At 40.7% G+C, this 22,821-nt stretch overlaps 2 protein-coding genes across 8 annotated transcripts in view; one reads left to right on the forward strand and one right to left on the reverse strand.

The window, feature by feature from the left end:
- PACRGL (parkin coregulated like) overlaps nt 1–13,154 on the forward strand; it is a 34,664-nt gene extending 21,510 nt beyond the window's left edge. Inside the window, exons 7-10 of one of the 5 annotated variants that reach the window (XM_074991758.1) lie at nt 7,331–7,438; nt 8,568–8,648; nt 9,248–9,322; nt 10,901–13,151. In XM_074991758.1, the coding sequence (XP_074847859.1) occupies nt 7,331–7,438; nt 8,568–8,648; nt 9,248–9,286 (228 nt within the window). In that variant the 3' untranslated portion in view covers nt 9,287–9,322; nt 10,901–13,151. Of the gene's footprint in view, nt 1–7,330; nt 7,439–8,567; nt 8,649–9,247; nt 9,323–10,900 lie in introns of all 5 variants that reach the window. The other 4 variants (XM_074991760.1, XM_074991756.1, XM_074991759.1 and 1 more) reach the window with 4 other exon arrangements.
- Nucleotides 13,086–22,821, reverse strand: part of KCNIP4 (potassium voltage-gated channel interacting protein 4) — a 444,168-nt gene continuing 434,432 nt past the window's right edge. For 2 of the 3 annotated variants that reach the window (XM_074991763.1, XM_074991762.1), the window contains exons 5-8: nt 17,499–17,606; nt 16,307–16,411; nt 15,921–15,983; nt 13,086–13,219 (exon numbers count right to left, since the gene is read on the reverse strand). In XM_074991763.1, the coding sequence (XP_074847864.1) occupies nt 13,172–13,219; nt 15,921–15,983; nt 16,307–16,411; nt 17,499–17,606 (324 nt within the window). In that variant the 3' untranslated portion in view covers nt 13,086–13,171. Of the gene's footprint in view, nt 13,220–15,920; nt 15,984–16,171; nt 16,412–17,498; nt 17,607–22,821 lie in introns of those variants that run through there. The other variant, XM_074991761.1, reaches the window with a different exon arrangement.

Raw genomic sequence — 22,821 nt, forward strand, 5'->3', positions numbered from 1 at the left:
ATTCTGAGATGTGATTACTGTGAGGTGGGTCTGTACACTGCATCTGACAAAGCAGGTCTTTGCCACAAAAGCTTATCCGCCAAGAAAATCTGTTAATCTATAAGGTGCCACAGGGCTTCTCATTGGTTAAACTCACTCAGTGCTAAATTTCCACTAATGGTTTCCTGGACATGTAAGTGTCTGCCTCTGAGCATGCACACTGCTGTCTCATGGCATCTAGAGTCTTCTCTTCCACGTGACTTATTGCAATCCAGGATCCTGGACAAACAATGGTGACTATTTGGGAGGGACACAAGAGTTTGCACTGACCGTGTAACTGGCCCCCTAGATAACTACGCGCGGTGCTACCTCTAGCCAGGGTGTGGGCCCTGTCTTTTCCCAACCGTGCTCGCACTCCACCCTTCCGCCAAGCTCCTGTCCCTGCATCATGCAGCCCAGAGGACTAGTAGGGGTCCTGGCAACAGGAGCAATGGTTGGCCCCTCCTGCATTCACCAGCAGTTTCAGGAAGCAGAGCGATCCAGCCCCAGCCTGTTCAGCTCCCCCAGCCACATAATTCCACTTCCTGCCAGTGGTGAGTGTGGGAAGGCAGTTCAAGCCCTTCCCCTGTTTTCCGCCTGAAAATGACACAGCTGGGAGCTTGAGGACCACAGGCAGCTTGGGCTGCATCTCCTCTCTTTTGGCCACTAACTGTGAGTGCTGCAGGGGAACCTGGGATGCCAGGCCCCCCTTGTACCTAGGTCCACCCTGTGCCTGACAGGGCCCCTGCAAAGCAGCTCTGGGACAGCTCTGACTTCAGGCCCTTTGCTGTGACCTTTTGTGGCCTGCTCCCACATGTTGCCCTGAAGGGGAAGATAGGCAGAGGAGCATCAGCTTATCCATGGGTTCTAATCTGATACGCATGCTCAGAGCCTTAAAGTCCCTTTGTGGCTCTGCGTTGTATCTCTTCAGGATTCTGTTCCTGGTTTTCTCACTGATTTGCTATGTGACCTGAGCTAACTCCATTTAATTTTGCTCTGCTTCAGTTTGTCCACCACATGGCTTTTGTGGGGATATTTGAAATTTCTTTGATAGCTTCACAGGCACTACAAATGAGACACGTAGTATTTACAGTCTTTAAGTTCCCTATTGGCCTTTCTAGTTATCCAGACTTTTTCCCGATTTTTGTATCCCTTTTCACTGAACTTTTCCCCGTTTGTCTTCTTACAATGCAGTACTGAAAATTAAATGCATTTCTCTGAGGCCTAAGAACTACTTCATGTACATTCAATCTTGCCATTATTCCTTCAGACCAGGATAGCACAGTGGCTTGCTAGACAGAACAGTCATTAGTGTTCTGTAACACATTTGTTAATGATCCACAATAGATCCTTGCAGGGATCTCATTCACTTTTGTCATTGTCTCCCAACCTGACACTAAAGCTACGTCTACACTACGAGGTAAATTTGGCTTTTAATAAGTTCAATTTTTTAACCACATTCTTAAGAATTCGAATTTAAGTGTCCACAAACCTTCGGGAAATTCAACCCACTGTTTTTCCATGTCAAGTTTCCACATCCCCATTGCCTTACCCAAGTTTACCCATGAGGGCAATACTTTGTGGGTACCTATCCCATAATGCCTTAGCCCTGGTTGCTTGTGGGTGTTTGTCACTATCCCAAAGCACTGTCCCAGAATTCAGAGCACCCAGTAACTGTGCAAAACCAAATGGGAGCTCTCACCATTTTCTCCATCACAGTACTCGCGCAAGCATGACTCCCCAAATGCTTCAACTCGTTGCACACACTGTTACAGCAACTTCCTGGACTGTTGTGCATTTTTCTGTCGATTTTAATGAGAGTGAAGATTGATGGTTTTTGAAGAGGAAATCTTTCAACTGCAGTCCAAGAACCCTCAACTGCTGGCTGCCCTGAGTGTATTACTGTCAGAAGAGCGGAGGTTTTGGACTTGTGAGACCACATCATTTTGGAGTCCTGGGACAACCAGCAGTGGGTGCAGAACTTTCGCATGTGCAAGTCCACTTTTGTGGAACTTTGTGATTTGCTGTCCCCTGCCCTGAAGCACAGCAACACAAGAATGAGGCTGGCTTTAACAGTTCAGAAGGAAGTCGCTATTGCTCTGTGAAAGTTTGCAACACCTTACAGTTACCAGTCTGGACAATCAGTTCAGGGTGGGTACATCTCCAGTGGAGGCCGTGGTGATGCAGGTAGCTAATGCAATCTGTCAGCATCTCCTCAGGAAGGCCATGACCTTGGGAGATGTGCAGGCCATAGTTGATGGCTTTCCTACGCAAGGGTTTCCTAACTGTGGTGGGTCAATAGATGGCATGCACATCCTCATCCTGGCCTTGGACCCCAGCCTCTGAGTATATAAACAGAAAGGGGTACTTTTTCTATGGTTTTGCAAGTGTTCATAGATCACAAAGGTTATTTCACCGACATCAACGTGGGATGGTCGGGCAAGGGTCATGACGCATGCATCTTCAGAAATTCTGGGCTGTATGGAAAGCTTATGGGTAGGCTTTTTTTCCCCCAGACCAGAAAATCAAAATTGACAACATGGAGATGCCTGTTTGTAATACTAGGGGACCCTGCTTTGCCTTATGAAACCCTACACAGGAGCCCTGGACCACAGCAAAGAAAACTTCAGACAAAGACTCAGCAAGTGCAGAATCACAGTGGAATGCATGTTTGTCCATTTAAAAGTGAGATTGAGGAGCCTATTGACCCATTTAGATCTTTATGAAACTAAAATCCCCACTGTGATTACAGCTTGCATTATTTTGCATAACATTTTTGAATTCAAGTGCGAGAATTTCCTGAAGGCCTGAAATTCTAAGGCTGAGGCCATGAGCAGGGCTTACTCTCAGCTGCCTACACGGCCATTGACCAATACCCATGCGAGGCAGCAGCAATGCTTTAAAACATAGCTTCAGTCATCTGCCACACACATGAAAGCAATGTATTTCTCTGTTGTAATACCAATCAGTCCCCACTCCCCAAAGTGATTTGTGCTCCCCGACAAATGTGAACCAATAAAGCAGACCATGTCTTACACAGAAATAATGTTTTAAATGGCTGGGAGGGGGTTAAGTTGTAGGAAGAAGAATGGATTTGGAGATGTGGATAGAAGGTTATTTTCCTTTTTTAAAAAAATAGAGCACATGTGCTTTCAGCCCTCTTCTCCCCAACCCCCACCTGCATGCCTCTGCCGTAAGTCCACTGCAGACCTTGGTGCAGCAGTGGGCAGTTGTGCTTTCAGCCCTCTCTGCCCCACCACTTGAGTGCCTCTGCCATGAATCCTCTGCAGACCGTGGCCTAGCAGTGGGCAGCTGTGCTGTTGGCTCTCTCCATCCCCACCCGGTTCCCTACAATGATTTGTGCACCCTACCACTCTTGCCTGACAAAAAAAATCACACCAAAGAATAAGCGTATTTTTTGGGGAGGAGAGGTTTAAGTGGTGGGGAAAAGATTCATTGTCAAGGTGGTGGAACTGCCTTTTGCAGCTATAGCAGGAGGCTGTACTTGGCCTTACCTCCCTGTGTTCAGGGACCATGATGATGGGGGGGGGGATGGGTGACCTGTCTTCAGGACCTCCATTTGGTCGTTATGAGCTTTGCTTCAGCCGCCCCTCTGGCTTGCCACTTGCTCTTTCTGGAACTCATGCATACTGTGCTGCCACTGTGCTGTGTCCCTTTTCATTTAGTGGTTTCTGCTTCAGACTGCTCCATGTGCTGCAGGATCAGATCCCACTTGGACCTTTTGTGCTTCCTCACCTTGTCTCCCACAATGAGGATGTCAGCTGGAAAAGTGAAGGTCAAAACTGAGATACAATTCACGTTACGTGCTTACCCATGGAATGGATGGGGCGCTGTGTCTGCTATCATGAAAAGTTTTTTTTGCAAGGCTGTTTAAGGCTTATTAAGAATGGCATTTGAAGCATATATTGCACAAGCCATCATTTATCCGCAACTTTTCCTTGTGGACATGGTAAGCTATTGTCTGCTGTCTGAAGGGACGTGGGTGGATGTGTGCACAAAGAAGGGGAAGCCATCTGGTGTCCTGGAGCAGGGGAACGTTTTTTTTTTTTGTTTTGGTCTGTTCCTGAATCAATCACCCACAAGACGTAAGGCCCACGGAGCTCAGCAGCCATGTCATTTTGGGGGGGGTGTGTGTGTGTGTCCGTCCATTCCAGCCACATGGACAGATCCTTGGAAAGTGAAAAGAAATGCTGCAAGTGGGAGCGGAGTTTTCTAGCCTTCTGCTGTGGCGGGGTAAAAAAGTTTCTCGGCGGTTACTGGAGCAGCCCTCAGCAGGGAGAATAAGGCCATGTAAAGGAAAGCAAACCTCCCTTTGCTGCACATGCTGATTTGCGGTAACAGGGTCTGCGGCGCCTAGCAGCTGCATGGTGAGGGGAAAGCATGGGGAAAGGTTCGATTCCAGCCACATGGACAGCTGCATGGGAAGGGGCCTCAGTGAAAGGAAACACATGGTGGGGGTGGGGGAGGGACCTCAGGAGGAAAAAGGCACAGAGAGCCTGCTACCCTTGTGGTGTGGAGAGACGCCGCGCCCGCGAGCCATGTAGTGCAGCAACGCACTCCAGGGAAATTTAAAAGGGCAGGAAGCATTGCAAAAAAATCCGATCCAAATTCTTTAGTTTGTCAAAGACGACAGCCTTCTAAAACCAACATATCAACACAGAATAGCTCCTCATCCTACGGGACCACAAGCCTGGAAAATTTGCCAAAATGTGATGTGGTGCTATGATACCAGATTGATATCTGGTTGCCTGGCATGGCAAGGTGTGCTAGTGTGGAAGCTAAAGTAAGTCAGGCCTGTCCAAAAACCTTGTGCAAAAAATACAAGAATGCCTGAATGAGGCCTTACAGGAGAGGTCCAAAAAGAAGTGCTCCATCCTCAAAAATACTAACATGCTTTTCTGAGGGGCACAGCTCCATAGAAAGCCTGTACCCATCTGCAACCCACTTCTAGCAGTCAAAGTATTCACCAGAACAGCTTGGTTCCAGGGGCTCAGGGACCTGCACTTGGCGGGGTGTGTGTGTGTGTCTGTGTGTGTCTGTGTCTCTGCCTGCTTCTAGCTCGAGGGTGAAGAGCCTCAGGCCCCTGCAGGTTGACCCTCAGTCTCTGCTCTGCTGGCATCTTCCTCCTGCCCCCCCGCCCCCTAGCTCTTCTTGGCTTACCCTGGACTCCAGACCAGGTCGTCCACATCTGTCATAATGAAGATTGGGCAATGTGGTGGGGTACTTCCCAAGAAGCACATGCAGCTGTTTGTAATAGTGACAGGTCTTTGGGGATGACCTGGACTGCCAGTTGGCTTCTCAGACTCTGTGATAGGCCTGCTGGAGTTCTTTCATCTTCACCCGGCATTGCCTAGAGGCCCAGGAGTGACCTCTGGCTGTCCTCAACTGAGATCTTATCATATATGTTGGCGTTTCTCTTGCACATCTGAAGTCTGCTCACTACTGATTCATGTCCCCAAACTTTGAGAAGATCCAGAATCTCCTGCTGCTTCCATGCTGGAGCGCTCTTTTGTGCTTGAGAACTACTAGATGACTCACTACCCTTAGTGCTCATGATTGCAGGAAATGACTACCAAGGTGATGGCTACTGCTGCTGTGCAACGTCAAGGGTAAAAGAAATTTTTTTTCATTGTGAGCATCATTTATACTGCCAGGCCTGGGTGCTGAAGACTTCAAATTGTGGCCTTCCTGTGACCACCTTCCTGCACACCTGGAGAGCAGCGGAGAAGGAAGTGGCCTTACCTGGCCGGTAACTGCATAGCTTTGTGGGTGTACCTATGGGACACTTCAGGAGGCTAATAAATTTGTTTTTAAGATATGGTGCTTCCACCCTCGCCTTTATTCAAACTTTTAAATTCAAACTTGATGCTACACCCAGCTGGTTTCAGTGATATTATGCTATTAGTGCTTCCTAATTCAAGCTAATGGTGGGTAAAGTGAAGACAGTGCCCGTTTTAATGTTGCACTAATTGCCTTAAATTTGAATTTATTTCATAGTGTAGACATAGCCTAACATTAATAGTTACTCTAGGTTTACTGATTTAGTATCTAAAATATAACACCTGCTCATCCACATTCCTTGAATGCCCTTTAAAAAGCTTATAGCGTAATACAGCAAACTCCTGACTAAAATGGAGATTCCATAGCTGGCCTTGTCACAGTTTTGGAATTTTACATCTTTATTCCATTCTTAGTTCACTTTTGGCGTGCCTGGTTAGGCCTCAGTTCCGCACCCATAACCAGTCTACTGTTATGACTTTGACCTACTGCTATCTGACCGGGGGGGCGGGTGTGTGTTTAAAGCTGCACTTAGCCCTCCCTAACTCCTGCTATCCCCAGCAAAACAGTCTGTGTGATCGCTACCACTTGTAAAACTGAATTCTCTCTGCAAAGGCCGTGGACATTGTATTACCAGCATTTACAGGTCACCTCGCCGCACAATTCTAATCACATTCTTTACTTGAGCATGATATAGAAGACAGTAAAATAAATAAACTGACAACCTTACATTAGACATACTGGGAGTCACCAATCAGCCTTACAGGGCCTTAGTAAGCCAAAGTAGTCTCCATGGGTAAGGGCCCTTCAAAGGGAGGTCCCATTCTTTTGCTGGATCCGAAAGATGGCCCTGTATCAGTTCAAACATAGCCATTTTAAACAAAAAGTGCTTTCCTTATTTTCCTAGTTCCAGGAACCCAGCTTGCATTAGTATATTTGAACCTCCCCAAGAAGTATATCCTCTTTTCAGTGAGTAACTCACCTTAATCATCCCCCAACTCTGCTGTTTTAAGTCCTGAAGGAGCTTTGGTCACCCTTCCCCAAGTAGTGGAGCATAAAGCACATTCCCTGACCCACAGTGTAACATAAACTTAATAAAATGTTTGTGTCCCCCTCTTGCCCAAAAGTCATGTAACATAGTTCCTTTAACTATCTAGCTTATTCTCTTATCAAAGAAGTAAATGATTAGTCATCACACTACATAAATGAAAAAGTCTATTTCATTCTGAGTAACTTTGTCATCAGAATCCAATAGTGGATCCCGTGCAGTATTTTTATGTTTTTTCCTGCAAAATACATTGGTATTTAAACGTTATATGCTTGACAGTAACATGTTCAGTAATACTTCAGTGATTTCTAAAGCTCTTCAAATAGTTTGTTTCATTGCTTTGAAAAAGTAAAGCACTGTACACATCCTAATTATTGTATTTAAGTGATTGGTGTTTTAATGAGTTTGCACTTTTGATTGTTGATTACTGTTTGATAGCAGAGTAATAATTTTTCCCCTTGCAAGGCCCATTCAAATGGTGAAGTATTTGAAAGAGGATTGAATGCTTTGGTACAGCTGAGTGCTGTTGTTGGCCCTGCTCTTAATGATCAGCTGAAACATCTCCTCACCAGTGTAAGTATAAAAAAAATATCAACAAAGTAACTGTGTCTCTGTATGGCTGCATCTAGACAGCCATTTAGCACAGCACTGCTACCGGCAGCGCTATGCTAATGACAGGTCACAAAATTGCAAATGAAGAACCATTTGCAAACTTGCGTGGCTAATTAACAGTCGCACAGGATTTTACTGTCAGCGGGGGCTGTGTGGACATGTTTTTGCTGTCTAAGTCATCCCCCCCCGCCCCCCGTTGCCAGTCCCTTATGCCACACGGCTTCTGTACTACTGGCATGCCCTAGGTGTCAGAAAAATCTTGTGCAGCTATGCTAATTAGATGCACAAATATGAAAATGTTTCTCTATTTGCAATTTCGCACCTGCTATTACCATAGCGCTGCCAGCAGCAACAATGTGCTGAACAGCAGTCTAGATGCAGCCTATTCTTATGTTTCTTTTGTTTAGAGACTTTGTCATTTCACTCATAGATGATGAAACTTTCAGCTGTTCCACAAAAGGCATTTAGCACAAATCTATTGTTTTATTATAATACATGGTGAATTATAGCACTGTAACATTCAATATACTGGTACAAGAACAAAAGATCAAAAGAACAAATTACTTATTGCGTTTTGAAGGGATATTTTTATTATAAAATTAGTGATTTTTACTACATAAAATATTTAAAATTCGGAGATAAAGTTGCTAAGAAATTAACTAAAACTGGTACATTTTGTGTGCACAGCAGAAAAGCAGTATGTATACTCTTCATCCAGACACTATTCTCAACCACTTTATATGCTATATTCCAATTTATAGCCTATTTCTTCATCAGAAATAGTTGCAAATAAATATAAAATTTGCATGTCTCTGGATTTTATACTGCACCTCCCCACCCCCAGTAATAGCTGAGCGTTTTCTGAAAAAGTGGTTTTCATTATGGAAAATGTTACTTTCCTCCTGTTGCTTTTGACCAGGTGTCTTATTTGGCATTAGCTACCAGGCATTAAATAATGATTCTTTTTGCTATCTTTTTCCTAAACTGACTTAAGGAAGTATTCTATAACAAAAATAAATGTTAATTTTCATACATTGTGCTGAAATAATTTTCTTTCCAAGTTCTATTTATATATTACTTCCTCCAATAGATTTCAAAGAGATTAATGGACAAGAAATTTAAAGAACAAATAACTGTTGCATTACAGAAGTTGGAACAGTATGGGGGAAGGGTGAGTTGAACAGATTATTCTCTGCATTTTACACTTTGGTAAAAAATAAAAAAATTATTCTTCAATGTAAATCATGTCAAGAAAACTTCCATATTCAAGCTTCTGACTTCTTCAAATTAGAGCTCTGATGCAAAGACTTATATGCTTAACTTTACTGTAACTATGTTATTTGTAAATTAAGCATATATGTATATTTTGATGTGTACTGATTCATAATATGAAAATAGCATTGTTTTCCTACATGTCAATGGTAACATAGCTATAAAGTGACTAGTACGTTGCTTTTCCTTTTAAAGACTTTTAAAAAGGGCTAAATTATTGTCAGATGTCTCATACTAAGTTTTTGTGCTGCTTCATAAGAAATGGAAGTGCACACCTTAACGTGACATTTCAAGGCTACACACCTACATAGGGATCCACACAGCAGGTCAGTTACTTTACACTGAGTCACATTCAATTTTGCTCCATTAAGAAGTAACTGCCTCTCCACAGAGGTCACCTATGCAATATAAGTGTCTAAAATATTAACTGTTTCTGGTAGGAGATCTGGGCATACTTACTGGTGAGATGCAACATTTGCTATTCTTTTTTTTCCCTAGTCACCAGAAGAGCTGTATAGTTCTACTTCCAGAGCTTGAAGTTTGTGAGGAAAAGTTTACTTACTTCAGTTACATGTAATGTTTTTAAAATGCTGGCTTTGTTAGTTTACTGGGAGTATTTAAATGTTCAACAGTAAGGGCACTTCTATACTTTGGTGTGGATCAATGCTCCAGAGGTCAAACTTCCAAGGTTCAATTTAGTGCATCTAGTAGGGATATGCTAATTCGAATATTCAGAGCACCCCATTAACCCTGGTACTCCTTACAGTCACAAGGAGTAAGGGGAATTGACAGGAGTGTTTCTTCTGTCAACCCCCTACTGTGGTAATGGTGCCAAAGTTCAAATCAATGTACATCAACTCTAGCTATGCAATTAACATAGCTGGAGATGCGTATATTAATTTGAGCTTATCCCCTAGTGTAGACCTGGCCTGATCATCAGTTTGACCCACTTTCCATCTCTATTAACATTTTATCTTCCCAAACAGGATTTTTTTCCAGAAATCAATAATAAAACAATTAGCATGAAATATATTTTATAAATGGGAAATAAAATTAGTGAGATGTTTCAGATAAATTTTTGTATTCTATTTTCTGCTACTTTTTTATTTTCATTCATCTTGTTTGCTACCTTCTGTTCTTATCTCCTTTTCTTAAGAGAAATTCTCGTTATCCGTGCTGCACTATTCTTTAAATTTTCTTATTCTCCCACCTTGTTTTTCAATTATCTCCTTACTCTTAGGGAGGATTAATTCTGCCTTTGTCACACAGCTTCCATTGATTTAATTGAGAATTACATTTGTAAGAAAGCTGTTGAATTGGACGGCTGATTTTTTTCTGGCATTCATCCCACTTCACCCTTCTGCATTGGTACGCACTTCAAGTACACGTTGAATCTCTCTAACTTGGAACTGTCTCATCGGGCAAACTCTGTAATCCAGTATGCATTTAGTTAGCTGGGCTACCACTTATATCATGGGTGTGGCCAAGTTTTCTGTAGTCCTATAAAGTTTTATAGCCAGGAGTACTGGCTCTGTGTTCTGTGCTGCTATTTAGCTGTAATTTACCCCTACACATCTTCTAAGAGCCCAGTAAGCAGTGGAAGTGTTGGTAACATGCTAGAAAATATTGACCTCCTCTCCCACATCACTCGGGTCCCAAGGGTATCGGAAAAGAGAGGTTCAGCTTGTACTGAAGAGAAAAACAATGCTGCCATGTACACTGTGTTAACCAAATACAGTTTTCCCAGTGGGATGCATGGCTTATGATGTTTTTAAACCCTCTATGTATTTTGTGTGTGTGCAAGGGTCTCTTTAAAAAAGATTATTAGAGTGAGGGCGGCAAAAAATTAGTGGCGGTTAACCCGCAAGTCAGTGATCCATAGAACCTACCCTCCTGTACTTTTTCCAGCTATTTTCATCTATCATTTTTATCAGTTCTTTGCATGTTTTTAGGTTATTTGTCATTGTTGCTTTTATTCCTTTGACAGAGAGAGATTTAATCCCTTCATTTATTTTTTTTGTCTTCAGCTTTCTCCTTTTGATATAGTTTAGTTGGCATAACAGTTTTAGATAATTATAGCTCAGATACTTCCCTTGTTTGCCTTCAGAACTAAATGTTTCATACTGTGTAAACTTCTCTTTTTATCAACAGGAGAGTGTAACTATCATCAAATCTAAAATTCCAACCTATTGTTCCATCTCCTCTTGAACAAGAGAACCATATAGTCGTTTACACTGCATCAGAAGTTGACTGTGGATGATGTTGGAATTTCCTTACGGTAGAATTTATTCTCATAAAACTAACCACAAATATTCAGTAATCTTGTTTGGGAGAAAAAAAAATACAGATTACGTGAATGTGCCCATAACAGCTTGTGAAAAAGTATAATTAAATTATGCTAGATATTTATGTAATGTTGTTATATACAGCTATTTGTATATCCAGTCTTATGTTTACAATTAGTCAATTGTTTATTTGCCATTTGTTTCAGCTGTAAGCAAAGTCAGTTTTTGCTGTGCATACTTATTACATAATAATTCTGCCGCATAGTTTTTATCAAGTGTCACAAAAAAGGGTGTAATTTGATTGTACTTATTAATTAAGCAGTAACTAAGTCACTGCTAACATACCTATATTTATTTTCACAATGAGTGTTACAGAAATGTGAATTTTCTATTACAAAAGAACTGATTTAAAACTAGATGTGCAGTGTTGCTCCAGTGGTATAAATAGTATAAAAATTAGGTTTTGATATTGGAATATTGTTTTTCATATTCCATCTCAGTATCTTTTTTAATTTCAAAAACTGTCACCTATGTAACTTAAATCTTAGCACAGTATCGAATTAACAGCTTCATGTTTAATTCATGATGCACCTGTTTAAATAGTAAATTGAATTTGTTAAAGAAATGCCTGTAGTCTAGTGGGTTGTTTTTCTTTTGTTTACTTTTTTTTTTTCAAAAAACAAAAACAATGTGCTTGTTTCTTTCTTGTATTTTATTTATTTATTTATTTTTTTACAAAATGTGCACATTTAATTTATGCAAACACGCTACAGCAAATTTCAGGTGTACATGTACTGTACTACTCTTATTCCTACACTGGTGATAGCAGAGCAGCCTTCAACATTCCATCTCTACACCAGAATAGATACCTGATTTATTTTTGCAAAGTAATGGTTGCAGCATTCTTTCTACTCCAGTAGCCCCTTCACATCCCTTGTGCAGAAATGTCACAATAAATATTGCCATATTTTCAGTAGCATTTCAAAGTATTAGCCTGGAATGACTGAAAACAATAGTATAGTAATTTTTATTTATTAAGGGTGATGAGAGAAAGATAATTCATTTTACTTGTAAGGTCTGTACACTTATGCTCTTTTAAGTCCAGAATTGAAGAAGTTCCTACTTCAACAGAATTAATGCTCTGCAAAAATATAATAGTGTTACTGCTAATAAGGAACATTGGTGTTTAGCTAAAGATTCTACTTTTTTTCCACTCCCTTTTCATAGTAAACAGACCACTGAAACAGATATTAGCTGTTTCAGTATTATTCTGAGCACTGAAGTAAGATGGAAGCTTCTTCTTTTTTCCTCATTAAAACTGGTAAGACGTGTACTTCTGGAAATCCACTCTATTTTCACAAAGAACTTAGAATGCTAAAGCTTTTCAGGTCCTTTGTTTTTGAGCAGCAAACTTTACTGACAGTCCAACCAGAATTATACATACAATATATAGGACTTCAGATACTCATTTCTTGAAAAATTTATAAATGCAGATTTATTAGGTAAGGATGATACGTTTTAATGCCTGGCAGGGTACATGTCTAGCTGAGTCATTTTATTTTATAATAAAAAAAGGTCTTACTCTTATGTAAATTAGCTGGGCTTCAATAAAAGTGCAAAGAATGCCAAATAAAATTGGATGTTGTTGTCACAGATATTTTCCTGCAACGTTTACTCAAAGTATTATGTTAAAATGAATATTGCACCATACATACATGAAAAGGAAATACGGTGACATGTAAAACAGAGGCTAAGATGCTTTATAAGGTTTTTTTTAAGACACTTAAAATCCTGGATCTGAATCTAATAAAAGTATCAAACTTTTTTTTGGTGTTAAATCCTCTTGCTGGAATGGTAATAAAACTGCATAATGGCAGCTGTTACACTAGTTTTGGGAGTTGTGGGACAAAACCAATTTTTTTTTTTTTAAAGAATATCATGAGTTAAATAAACGACGAATTAAGTCCTGACCTTTGGGAAATCATTTTTGGGAGCAAGGCTGTATAATAAAACAAAACTTATTTGCATAATACACGTCTCAGTGTAGAGCTGAGCAATCCTACATATGGTAAATGTGGCAAATCCAACTTTAGGTAATGTTGCAGAATAGTTCACGTTTGTCCATTAAACAACTTTGTTAAATCACATTTTCAAAGAGCTGCATGGAGCGCATTATGTTTTCATCCTGTGAGAAGAAAAAATATAGATCAGCTTATGTTAAACTTCCTAAAGAAAGTGGGTTGAAGACATTAACGTTATTTACTGATAGCAGCAACTTGGTTGTAAAAATTACTAAGTAATTAGTGATAAAACCTAATTCTGATACTATAGTAAACCCTTGATTTAACAGACTAATGGAGGTGAGGGGTGTCTGTTAATGCTGCAAGTCCGTTAAATGCGAGGGTTTACGTAGGTTGTAAAAGGGGCAACTCACCAGTGCTGCTCGAGCTGGAGCCTCATTCAGTCCTTGACTGCCTCGGCTGGAGCCTCCACCACAGGTAGAGCTGCCACGCACTTCTCCCAGCAGGTGTGGGGGATGTACACATGCCCACCGCGGCAGAAGGATTGCAGGGTGGCTCCAGCGAGTCACCAACATTTATGTATTTTCTTTGGTGGGGAGGATGTGGATTCAATGGACTTTGGGAACAACGGGGACCTCGTGGACAGATGTTGCTCCTGAAGTCCACTGAATCAGGGTCCGATAAATCAAGGGTTTACTGTAAATAGTTTCTGAAATTAAAAACTTAATATACCCTTATCAGTTTAATTTCTTCTGTTAATCATTCTATAAGACAGTCTAGTGTTTTGGAGGTAATCAATTGATTTCTTGATACTCTATAAATATGTGATAACGTCATATGTACAGCTTCCATACAGACAAAACTTTATTTGAAATTTATTTATATTTGATTTATAAATCTATAATATATAAAAATATTTGAAATTGTTACTTATCACAATTTGTTTCCCTAAAAAAAACCTGTTGACATAGTAGGAGACTATTCTGTAGATTCCAGAACAATTAAAACTTGAGTCAGCATGTGCATCTGGATAATCTTCACACATACGTTGTAAAAATTGGCCCCTCAGTTAATATTTTTTCCCATGGCATAGCAAGTGTTGTCTGATGCTAATCTGTTTGTTGACGTTAAATAGGGAACTAACTTAATCCATTTTCATTTAAACTTATAAAGGTTCCCTTATGCAGTTGTGAAGCATCAAACTCTCATACCCTACTAAATAAATATATATCAAAATAAAGTTGAAGACTCTCAGCAATAACAATAAAACCTCCTCTTCATCTCAGAAAATAATTTGGTCTTACGTTTTCCAAGGTTTTGGATCAAAGGAGGAGTTTATTTATGAAGAGTGCTTTCTCCAAGATCAAGGTAGCTCCAAATCCTTTTCCACTGCTAATTTCAATTGGGATGATCTCTCAAGTAATTAGGACCCAAATACTTCAGAGCTTTCTTAATAGGTTAAAATTCTTGCCTTGAATTCTGCCCAAAGGCTTATTCGGTCATAAACTCTCCACACAAAACTCCACCTAACAAACTAATCTATGTTCTTCCTTAGTTTGAGTTTCCAAATAGTTTTGCCTTGTAACTAATTACCATAAACCAATCTCAAAGTGAGGGTAACTGTAAGAGCCACAGTATTTGCTGAGGAAAATACACCATTTTTATTTCAAATGCAGCAGAAAGAAAGTATACTTGACCATGTCCATAATCTGGGCATCTAGGGGAAATCAGGTATCTTCTTAAATACAGATGCAGAACCCATCTGTTTTTAACAAATGGAGTTTGTAGTCTCTCACTGAAGAAGGGTATGGTAAACCTTCGAGAAGTGCAATTTTTGATTTTCACTTAACTCACATTAACATAAGTGCAAATTGAAACCGCCTCCGTCCAGCCCCCAGCTAGGGAGACCAGCACGCAGACAGCTGCTTGAGGGAGCTGGGAGAAAGCATGCCCACAAGCAGTCATATGCCCCCCAGCTGGGAGAAGCTGGAACCAGTGACCGTCTAACTTCTCCCAGCCAGGGAAAGTGGCAGCTGGAATGGCAGCAGATCGCTGCTGCTCCCCAGCTTCCAGCAGCTTGGGGAAGCTGGGGAGCAGCAGAGGTCTGCAGAGGCTGCAGCTGCCTGCTCCCCCAGCCAGGGAAATTCCAGGGATTTTCCTATCTCCCTCTCTCCCCCCAGTTTATACAAAATCTGATTTATGTGGAGGTTGTCCAGTATGCAACCTCTGCATAAATCGAGGGATTACTGTATCCATATGCTCATGTGGCTCCTTCCAACAAACCAGCCACCATTGTATTTATTCAGTTACAGCCAACATATCCTCCATTGCCTTCAATAGCTTATTTGCTCTACTCCATTAATGAGGTCAGACGTGATAATAAAATTGTAGAACTTATTTTTATAAGGCTGTCTTGGCTAACCGTAGACAAGTTATTTAACTAATAGCACATTCAATTATTTTTATAGTGAATAAATATAAATTCTGACAGATGTTTACCTATCACAAAACTGAAATAAATATTCACTCTAACAAATGATTATCTACTGCATGGTAGTTTTACATAGGAAAAGAGAATGTAAACACTAGTAGAAGAGGGAAAGATTAGCTTTTCAAAAAGTATCCTCTCTGTGAATACAAATATCGTACAGCTTTGCATACGTGTAACTGTTTTTCGTAAAAATATTTGCCAGACATGTTTTTGTTTTTTTTTTTGTAAAGATTCCTTGGGAAGTAAGTAGTCCCTGGTGTTCAGACATGTAAGCTACAGATTTACACCCATATTCGCTAATTGGTAGTACCACTTAACAGTTACTGAGCCAGATGATTGGAGAAACCAAATATCTCACATTCATCATTACTTACTTTTTGGCAGCTTTCAATGAATTCATCTATGGTAACTACTCCATCTTTATTTTTGTCCATTTTCTGTCCGGAAAAAACAAGAATATTTGCTTAAATCCTCTGAAAATCCTGCTTCAAAATACCTTATTTATTTCGAAGTTATAGTGCAGGCTGGTGGCCACCCCACTCATGTATTGTTTTGCTAGCTGCTATATGTAAATTACAGTCCCTGCCTCAGAGAGGTTAGAATCTAAAAGTTTACATACAACTGATCAGACAGAGAAACAGATTGGAATGTGGGCACAGGGAAGACAGAGTAACAAAAATAATAGGATGTGCAAATTTGTTTGCCAATCCATATATGAGATTTTTCTGGTAGAGCACCCTTTTTGTCTGACTTGCCTTACCTGGAAAAATGTTTCCACATGTTGTCTAGGGGTGTCCTCTTTGAGAACAGGATAAGTACATTTTCCCATCATATCATATATGGCTTTCATAATATCAAGCATTTCCTGAAGAGAAAAAAACATATTTATGTAATGTTTCTTTAGAATATATTCAGAAGATTTTGAGCATTTATAGTTCAGAGTATATATTTGACTGTGCCACAGTCAAATTGCAATTGAACAACTTCACATAAATCACTGAAATTTTAAATTAGGTTCTGCAGCTTTCATATGTCCTGTAATCTAGAAAATACTTCAAAGCAACCGAAAACACTTAAGTAGATGTAAATTTGTTTCTGAATTTGACTACTTTACAATATCTAAAAGTACAATGATATAGTTGAAAGAAGGCTCCTATAAGTCCAATGGAAACAAAGAGAAAAATATTTTAACAAATGGTGATTGGTCAAATCACATCAACTCAACTCCCTATGCATCAGATTCCCCAACTTTCGTAAGAAGCTTTGAGATGTTGCTGAAAACTGCTCTGGAAGTATGATTATAAATATGTAATTTACCTGCCAGTACGTGTTTTGTTTTTTAAAAAAATCCCCTTGTAATTTTCATGTCTTGCTGAAACTGTTCGTACCAGTAATATTTACCACATAAAGATTAGGAGCCTGATCTTGCAAAAACTTACATGCATGCTTATTTCACATCTAAAGTGTCTCTTTGATAAGTGATGTTCAGCATGTGCATAGTCCTTGCAGAATAAGGCTCTTTTTTTTTTTAAAGCATTTAAATATGTCTGTGGTAACATCAACTTAGTGTTGAGGTTCACTTGCATTTCTGGATATCCATTTTATATGTACAAATACACTACCCTGTTCTAGCAATTCAGTAGATAAACGTAGGTGCAGTCTTCCTCTTTATGTACCTCTTCTTTAAGAAGTTTAGCCACCAATGTCTTCTATGGCTACTAATAAAATCGAAATTTATGGCAGTTCTTAACTATCTTTTTTTAAAAAGTTTCTATAAAATGCATTTATGTTAGTAATTTTAAATTGTGGGAAGAAAATATGTTGTCTATTTGTTTTCTACCAAACTCAGGGTTTTTACAACAGTTTTTCTAGGCCACTTTCCTTGAAACCAAACCAGGAAGGACACACACATGCTGTGGCTTTAGGTACTCTGGCTACAAAAATATTCTTACCTCTTTAGTTATGTATCCATCCTTATTTATATCATACAAATTAAAAGCCCAGTTGAGTTTTTCTTGTACTGTCCCTCGGAGTAAAATTGAGAGACCCATAATGAAATCCTAGACCCAAAAAAAAAAAAAACTAGGTGATTGGAGTCTCAGAAAGCCTTGTCTTTAGAAAGACAGAGAGCCTTGTATTTAAAAAGAAATAGCTTAACCTTCCAATGTAGTAAATGTTCCAGAAGGATTGTTGCTTCTTGTTTTGATAAGATTGTGGGGTGGGTTTTGTTTTTTTTTTTGGGGTATTTTTTTTTAAAGTGCTTTCAGACTTTTCATGCAGTACTACTAATGCATAGTGGATGGTTCTACTAGTATAATAAAAGCAACAATCAGTTTTTCAGCTCCCATCTGTTAATGAGTTGAATACACCATAGCATATGAATTAAATCTTATAGAAAATGCTGCATGCAAACAACTCCTTTTGAAGTCAGTGTGGGCCAACAACAATCACAGTGCAGAGGTCCAGTGCACAGTCCAGAGGTCTATATACTTCTGAAATCCCCAAGTAAGGATTTAACTGGGACTCAGATTACATATATAACTTATTATAGAATGCTATGCAGAAGTAAATTTCTCCACCAAGAGAATAATAATCTCATCTGTTACACATCCACAGAAGTTTTCTTCAGCGGTTGATTTCTCTGGAAAATGGTTTGCCAAAAAATAAAAGCAATTATAAAAAACTATTCATGAGAGAAACTTAACTTTGTATTTCATATAGAAGAGGCAAAAATAGAGAGAATTGTAAATTAAAATATTGTCAGATTCTATAGAAGACCAAAAAAAAAATCTGAATCTATTCCTTTGATCCTTGGCCATAGATAACTCTGACCGAGGAAAGAAAGAAAAGAAAAGAAAAACTAGTGAGGTTAAATTATTTTCTTTTCGGCCAAGAGGGCTAATGATTACTGAACTTGTGAAACAACTGGGGTAAAACAAGATTTGTATCTCATTATTAATACTCTTTTATAAAAGCATAAACCTCATTAAGACTTCAAGAGAGATTTGGTGAAAAAAGTCACATTTATATACTGGTTGTATCTCAGGTTTATTTAATTTAAAGATGCCTGGTTGACCCAGGCTTTATCTTTCCCAGACCTTGTCTCCTAGTTGTCTGAGTGGATGACATCACAGTCTTTTCCATAGGATTCATAACTAAGGCCCTATCAAATTTGCAGCCATATAAAATGTCACATACTGTGAAATATGGTCTTTTGAATGCTATTATTTTATACTATGCAGATTTCACAGGGGAGATCAAACTGGGAGTCCTGACCCAAAAGGGAGGGCAGGGGTTGCAAAGCTATTTTTGTAGGGTTATAGTCTTGCCACCTTTACTGCTACACTACCTTCAGAGCTGGGTGTCCACATAGCACCACCTGTTGGCCATGTGCCCAGCTCTGAAGGCTGGGCTCCCATCAAAAGCAGTGCAGAAGTAAGGATAGCTATACTGCATCCTCCCCTACGATAATTGTATATTCCCCCACATTTTGATTCAGGGTCCCTATAATTACAACACTCAAATTTCAGATGTAAATAGCTGAAGTTATGACATTTCCAGTTTTTAAAATTCTGACTGTGATATTCACCCAAATGGACTGAATTTGGTAGGTCCCTAGTCATAACCTCTCTCTCTCTGGAATCTCTCATGTCAGGTAAGATTTCACCTTGGATGCCTATAACTGATGAGTGCAAGGGTAAGAAATTAGGCCAGTTCTGGCAAGGAATACGCTGTGGCAGTGGCTGCATGTGAGGTCTCTGTCTTCAGTGGTGCCAATGCAGACCCAGGCACGCTCCTTACGCTGAGCTCTCTGGTCGTCTTCATTGAGATGACGCTAGATCTCAAAGTGTTGGGCATTGTTGTTGATGATCATCCAGGTTATCTCATCCTCCACCTTAAGGATTCTTAAGGACATCTCTGTAGAGCTTCTTCTGCCCACCATGAGACCTCGCCCCAGTTCTCGGCTGAGTGTAGAGAATGTTTAGGTGGATGTGTGTCAGGGATCCTGACCGCATGACCAGACAATCGTAGCTACCTGTGGCAATTGTTGCTACAATGCTGCGGGAATCAGCCTCTGCAAGGATGCTAATGTTGGTCTGTCTGTCCTGCCACGTGACACCCAAAATTCTCCTCAAATACCTTGGTGAAATTTTTCCAGGTCTTTTACATGATGTCTATAGAGTGTCCAAACTTCAGCTCCATATAGCAATGTTTGCTTGACTATGACATTGTAGGCATCTGTCTTGGTCTGTCTTGATGTGACAGTCATCAAAGACTCGCTTCTGTAAATGTCCATAAGCTGCACTGGAAATTCAGTGGCATATTTCATTGTCAATGTCAGCATTGCTGAACAGATAGCATTTCGTCATCTGTCATGATGGTTGGTTTGGGTTACGGTATGGGGGGTGTTGGCTGAAAGAGAACTTTGGTCTTTCATGTATTGAGAGAGAGTCCCAACTTGTGGTAGGCTGTGGCAATAATATTGATATTGCTTGGAGACCCATCTTCCAAGTAGCACTAACCTTGGCATCATCAACATACTGGAATTCTAACACTGATGATGCTGCGGTCGTGGTCTTGGTCTTGGCTCAAAAGTGGCTGAGATTGAGGAGACTACCACCCATCCTATAGGTTATTTTGACTCCACTTGGAAGGCCATCTCAAGTAGCCTGGAGCATGGTTGCCAGGAAGATATTAAATAGCATAGGTGATATCGCACACCGTTTTTTGGCCTCAGGCTTTATGTCAGTTAGTTCTTTTTTTAAAAAAAAAATTATTGGAGATACACATCTCCTAAAACTGGAAGGGACCTTGGGAGGTCCTCTAAGTCCAGTCTCCTGCCCTCTTGGTAGGACCAAGCACCACCCCTGACATCTATTTGCCCCAATCCCTAAATGACCTCTTAAGGATTGAGCTCACAACCCTGGGTTTTAGTAGGCCAATTCTTAAACCCCTGAACTATTTGTCTTGCTGCTGTTGAGTATCATGGCTTCTATGTTGTCTTGTAAGAAGCATATGATGTTGATGAATTTTGGCGGACAGCCAAAGTGTTGCAGGATCTTCCTGAGGGCCTTCTGGTTGGTGGAATCCAATGTTTTAGTCAAATTGAATAGCACCATAGACAGACGTTACTCCCAACACTTTTCTTGTATTACTGGTCAGAAAAGATCATGTCAGCTGTTCCTTGCCTTGGTTGGATGCTGCATTGTGGCTCTGGAAGAACATCTGCCAGAGGAATGAGACAATTCAGAAGGACTCATGCAATAATTTTACTTGCAGTCGAAGGCAAGGAGATCCCTCAGTAGTTTCCGTAGTCCATCCTGTCAGTCTTCTTAAAGATGGTCACTCTGATGGCATCTTTGAACTCACTGCATCCTGTTGCCTCTCTTTAGCTCATTAGAATGAAGACTATAGATACAACAGCAGGGATGGACCTCCCTGTTTGAATAGCTCAGCAGGGATTATGTCAGTGCCTGTCTTGTTTTTCATCTTGCTGAGTGCTTGGCTCTCACAGATGGTGGGTCCACAGGCCATATCAATACTTACAGGTAGACTTGTGATCATGTTGAAAAGGCTGTCCTCAACAGTTGTGTCATGGTTGAACAGATGGCTAAAGTGTTCCTGCCACCAATTATTGATGCCATCTTTGGTCTTGACAAGTGATGCCCCATCTGCTGATTGTAGGGGAGTGACACCCTGTTGTGATAGTCCATAAATTATCCTAATCGCATTAAAGAACTCATGAGTGTTGTTGGAGTTGGCATAGGCCTTTGTTTTCTTTGCTTTGTCTCTCCATGAGTTGTTTCTAAAGACTCTAATTCTGTTGTACTTTAGCCTTGACTGGTTAGGTCTTGGATCTCCTCGTGGTTAGTATGAAACTAATCCTGGGTTCCTTCACTTTGTGTAGCCACGGGTTTCACCACAGGTTTCTAGAACAGCGGTTTTCACAAAGGACCGTGTCTGAAGACAGTCCTCTGGTGGGTCTTGGCTGCATAGCTCGTCACTCAGGCTCTGCTGGAAGATAAGCCTCAGCTCATGGTCCTTTAAACTTCTGGTGCTGATACTCTTGCAGTGTTTTTTTTTTTTGTGTGTGTTTTTTTTCAGGGGGTGGGGGTGACATGCTTTGAGTGACATAATGGAACATTATTAGTTGGTGATTGATCAATGCTGATAACTGCTGGACCATAATGCAAGTGATGCAGCTGTCAGCATGGTCCAGAGACCAGACAGTGACATAATCAAGCGCATGCCCGTGTCCCAACCAGGGGTGTCCTCAGGAGGTCCTGAAGCCATTTGTCTGTTGGAAGAAGGTGTTCATTATAACAAGACCATGGTCAGAGTGTAAGAAGTTGACTATTGGAATTAATTTTTCCTACACCTTCCCTGCCACTGAAAGCATTCCACAGCCAGCAGTACCTACTCTGGCATTGAAGTTCCTGAGTAGTACAAACTTGTCCTCTCTAGCGACACTTCTGATGATGCCAGTGAGGTGTGCATAGAAGCATTTCTTGATATTTTCATCAATTTCTAGGGTGGGGGCATAAGTGCTGACTACTGTCACAGACTGGTTGTTAGCCAGCCTAAGACATGGCATCATTAGATGTTTGCTGACACAGGTAGGGTGTTCACTGAGGCTGCACATAAGGCTCTTCTTTACAGCGAAACTGGTGTCATGCATGCAATGCTAGTCTTCACATTTACCTCTGCAAACAAAGGTGTACACACCACCAGTTTCTCTGATCTCGCCCTCATCAGCTACGTGGGGCTCACTCAAAGCAGTGACATTGACGTTGAACCTCCTCAATTTTCTGGTGCTCAGGTCAGTCAGACTTGTTGCTGTCTGCCAGTGTCCTGACATTCCAGGCTCCAAGTGTAAATATTTCCCTCTGCTTATTGTTGCCCCAGAGAATTGAAAGCTGTTCTCCCTGACCCCAGTTACCAGGCAGATTGCATGGAGACCGACTTTTTGTATGGCACCATTTCTGTCCCCCTCCCTGTTCTAGGCAAGCAGCACGGATCCTAAACAGGGCTGCTCAGCCATAATAGCTACAACTCGGCGGGGGGGGGGGGGGGGCACCTGGCTGTCTTGTCCAGGTGCACAATGACCAGCTGGCAGCAACTGTCTCCGTGCCAGGTTGTAACTAGAAGATTCTGGCCTGTAGCCAGACAGAGTCCCCACTTTTTGCTCTACTCCATCTTGTTTCTCCTAAGTTCTTCAGAGCACCACAAGGTTAAAAGAAACAGCTCAGCCCTGAAATGCTCGAGAGCGCAGAT

The sequence above is a fragment of the Carettochelys insculpta genome, chromosome 4 (genome assembly GCF_033958435.1).
Source record: "Carettochelys insculpta isolate YL-2023 chromosome 4, ASM3395843v1, whole genome shotgun sequence".
Classification (NCBI taxonomy): Eukaryota; Metazoa; Chordata; order Testudines; family Carettochelyidae; genus Carettochelys; species Carettochelys insculpta.